This window comes from Austrofundulus limnaeus, unplaced genomic scaffold, assembly GCF_001266775.1.
Source record: "Austrofundulus limnaeus strain Quisiro unplaced genomic scaffold, Austrofundulus_limnaeus-1.0 Scaffold557, whole genome shotgun sequence".
NCBI lineage: Eukaryota > Metazoa > Chordata > Actinopteri > Cyprinodontiformes > Rivulidae > Austrofundulus > Austrofundulus limnaeus.
This window is the reverse complement of record NW_013952959.1, coordinates 156,238-160,218: the sequence shown is the minus strand read 5'-3', so window position 1 is coordinate 160,218 and position 3,981 is coordinate 156,238. Positions and strand designations below refer to the sequence as shown.

General features: G+C 42.0%; 1 protein-coding gene across 2 annotated transcripts in view; it reads left to right on the top strand.

Annotated features, from left to right (window-relative positions):
- The window catches only part of arid1b (AT-rich interactive domain 1B), a 56,766-nt gene that overhangs the window by 47,068 nt on the left and 5,717 nt on the right, over nt 1-3,981 (top strand). For both annotated transcript variants that reach the window (XM_014026464.1, XM_014026462.1), the window contains 5 exons: nt 421-556; nt 2,586-2,758; nt 3,012-3,156; nt 3,273-3,389; nt 3,465-3,546. In XM_014026464.1, coding sequence (XP_013881918.1) covers nt 421-556; nt 2,586-2,758; nt 3,012-3,156; nt 3,273-3,389; nt 3,465-3,546 — 653 coding nt within the window. The remainder of the gene's footprint in view (nt 1-420; nt 557-2,585; nt 2,759-3,011; nt 3,157-3,272; nt 3,390-3,464; nt 3,547-3,981) is intronic.

Genomic DNA, 3,981 nt, shown 5'->3' with positions numbered 1-3,981 from the left:
ACACACACACACACACACACACACACACACACACACACACACACACACACACACACACACACACACCTGTCAGCAGAGTGTAAATATAAACATCAGTGACCTCATGACCTAATTACCCACAGTTTAAAATTTAAGGCTTGAAAATAAAAACAAATAATTCAATAGTGATGAAACTGGTCATAGATAATAGATTTGTTGTTAAACCTCCTGGTGAAAGAATTTATTAATAATGTTTGTTTTCTTTAACCAGCAGAAAAACATTGAGAATCTTTGACTAAAATAAAAACTTAAAGATTTAAACTAAAAGCAACTAGTCTCATAACAAACTCAAAATAATAAGAGAACCTGGACCATGATGATGATGATGATGGTGGTGGTGATGATGATGATTTTGATAATCTTTCCTCTGGATCTTTGCAGCCAACTCAGGCTCCCTGCAGGGTCCCAACACCCCTCAGTCCAGCAGCAGCTCGCTCACCGAAGCCCCCGTAGACCTGAAGCCCCCGACCCCGGCCCCAGCACCACTCAGCCAGACGACCCCCCAGACAGGAAGCAGGTCAGAACTCAGAGGATTTATTCCTGTATTTCAAATGAACCGTTCTCATCAGATGTTTTTATAGTTTATCTGATTAAAGAGATAAATCATTAAAATAATTAAAACTAGAGAAATTGCATTTCCTGCGAAAATGCTAGTGTGAATGCCTGTAGCTGAAAACTTTAGCTGAAAGCTGCTGAAGAAGCTGAAATTGAGCTGAATGCATTGTTAAACATGAAAAGCTGAACGAAGCAAAAAAGGCAGAAAAACAGTTAAAAGGAGCAAAAATATGGCTGAATTAGCATAAAAAGCTAAAGGCTAAAATAGCTGAACACAGCAGAATGCAAAAGAAGCCTAAACAGCATAAATTAGCAGAAAAATGTATAACAAAGCAGAAAAACACAGAAGAATTGCAGAAATAAGTAAAATTTTAGCTGGTATAGCAGCAAAAAGCTAAAGTTAGCATGAATAAGCTAAAGGTAGCAGACTCATGTTGAAAGTTGCACACAGATGGTGAAATGGATGTAACAAATTCAAAATTAACAGAAAAAATCATTAAACTAAAAAGTGATCATTTGAAGTAAAACAGGTAAAACAGCCGACGTTTTTAGTAAAACAGCTAAAAGGTAGCTGGAAACATTTTAATTAGCATAAGGATGCATAAGGAGCACAGGTTTGCTGAATTTAGCAGAATTCAGTTGAAAAAGCTCCGCAAAAATGTGTAATTAGCATAGAAAGCTAAATGTGGCTAATAACGGCTAAAATGTAGCTAAATTTGTAGCAAATAGCTGAATATAGAAGAAAGCAACTGTAAGAAGCATAAATTGCACAAATTAGCAGAAAAAAGTAAAACAAAGCAGACAAAAGAATAGCAGAAAGAAGTAATTTTAGTTGAAATAGCAGAAAAAAACCTACAATTAGCAAAAAAGTAGCTAAAATTTGCACAAGAGAGTAAAACAGGCCATAACCAGAACAAATTGTGTAAGGTTTTGTAAAGATTTAGAAACTATTTGAAGGATTTTAAGGTTGTTGAAAGTAGCCCCATTCAAAGCCAATGGGAAAAAAATGGCTAAAAAGTTGAAATAGCTAAAAAAAGAAAATAGCTGAAATACCAAAAGTCATAGCCGGCATTGCACGAAAGAGCTGAATGTTTTGATATATGAATGGTTGAAGTCGCACAAAAATTGTGGAATGAGAAAGGTGCCGAAAAACGTACGGAAGAGAAAAAAATGATCTCAATGGTGTGAATGCCATATAGACATTCACACCATAATAACTGAGTTCTGTTGAAAGTCTCTGCTGAAGCTTTTCTTTAGTCAGTTATTGTGATTCGTTTCCCATCCAAGTCATCTCAAATTTAGCATGCTTTGACCCAGAGCTGCCATTGTAATTTATATCTGTAAAGCTCCTGGGCCAAATGACGGCTATGCATTTTGGTGCCTGTAAAACTTATAGTTTATGAAATATCAATGTTTAATAAATTTTGATGGCAGTCAATGGAGCCTTGTATTGGTCCAAAACTGCCCCATGCTGTACTCAACTTGGTACTGCACCATAGCTTAATATTTCTACTCAGTAGTTCAGTGTTTACAATACTAAAATGATTGTATTTTGATGTTTTACTATAATATTGTCCTAATATTGCTTTATTGTTGTTATATATTTCAAATTAGTGACAACGATTACATTGGCAATGTGGCCTCTTTCTGCACACATACAAACCAACCCCTGGCAGAGTTCTCTACCACAGCTCCAGTGGTCTAGTTGTTAGTGCCATGGGCTTTCATGTGGGAGATCAGGGTTTGAAACCCAGCAACAGCAACTTTAACAGAAAATCTCTACAAACTTCATATTGTCACACAATTATCCTCATTACAAACACCTGCTGACTTGACCAGCACAGGCTGGTGTAGAAACCACATTTGAACTTGGTCACAAGTTCATTCTGTAAGTCCATTGCGACAGGCAATGACATGATACATGGCAATGCACACTTGTTTTTACATCGTAAAAACCCATGTCTAGTTCTCATGTTTGTTTCTCCTCTCAGGAACATGGGGGGTGTCAGCATTCAGGACCCGTTTTCTGAAGGCAGCGACCCAGCCTTCCAGAACAAGAGGGTCCCGGGCCCCACAGCCGGCGCCCTCCAGCAGGGAGCAGGTCCATCAGACCTGAGGATGCAGTACGATGCCAACAAAGACCCGTATGGAGGCCCGCGGAAAGGTAGGAAGAGGACAAGAAAAACCACGTGTGAAGCGATGGGAGAAAATATGTATTTATATTTTATTAATCAAAACAGTTTATAACTTTGTATCAATAAACTTGTTCAGGTTCCTGTGATCCAGAACCAGGATCAGAATTTGAGGACTAATAAACTTTATTTATAGAGATGGGTGCAGTGCTGCCCCCTGGTGGCTGAAACTACAAACAGGCAGATTAATGTTTTTATTCTCATCACTCACCTGGTCCTCTTCAGGTCCAGTTCCTGGTGAGGCCTTCAGTCCTGGTCAGATGCCCAGCAGTGCCATGCAGGACATGTACCCCCGTGGGCCTCTCTCTGGACCCCTGTCAGGGATGGGCTCCAAACCTCAGTACTCCTACGGTCCCGGCTTCGAGCGGAGGTAAGACTCTTGTTTCAGAACCAAAACCTGAGACAGGTTTTAAAAGCCTGGATGTTCCAGAGCCAGTTGTCCTGGTTTGTCTTTAGTCCAACCCTGTCTGTGTTTGGGTTCTGCAGACTGGACCAGGGGGTGGGTCCTGAGGGAGGCCCGGTGCTGCCCGCAGGTGAGAACAGCATGGGTCCGTCTGGAAACGAGGCCGGAATGTTTCCCTCCAACAGATTCCCCCAGCAGAGGTGGGCGGAGCTGCAGGTCTTAAAGGTTCTGAGCTGGACTGGGTTCAGGTTTTCATGAGTCTGTCTTCTCTTCAGACATGGACCTGATGGCTACATGCAGCAGTTTCCTCCCAGCAGGGCCTACAGTCCCCATCAGACCCTGTTCCCCCAACAGCAGGTGAGCCCCCCAGAACCAAACATCTGGACCCCTGAAAACAGGAAGTCCTGTTCAGCCAATGACAGGAAGCTGGACGTGATCTGGTCTCTGACAGGTCCTGGTCTCTGACAGATCCTGGTCTCTGACAGATCCTGGTCTCTGACAGGTCCTGGTCTCTGACAGATCCTGGTCTCTGACAGGTCCTGGGGTCTGACAGATCCTGCTGTCTGACAGATCCTGGTCTCTGACAGATCCTGGTCTCTGACAGATCCTGGTGTCTGACAGGTCCTGGTGTCTGACAGATATTGGTCTCTGACAGATCCTGGTCTCTGACAGATCCTGGTCTCTGACAGGTTCTGGGGTCGGATTTATAAAACTGGCGTACGCACAATTTGAGCCCAGAAACTTGCGTATGCCACTTTTTACTCCAAGGTTGTGATTTATAAAATCCAAACT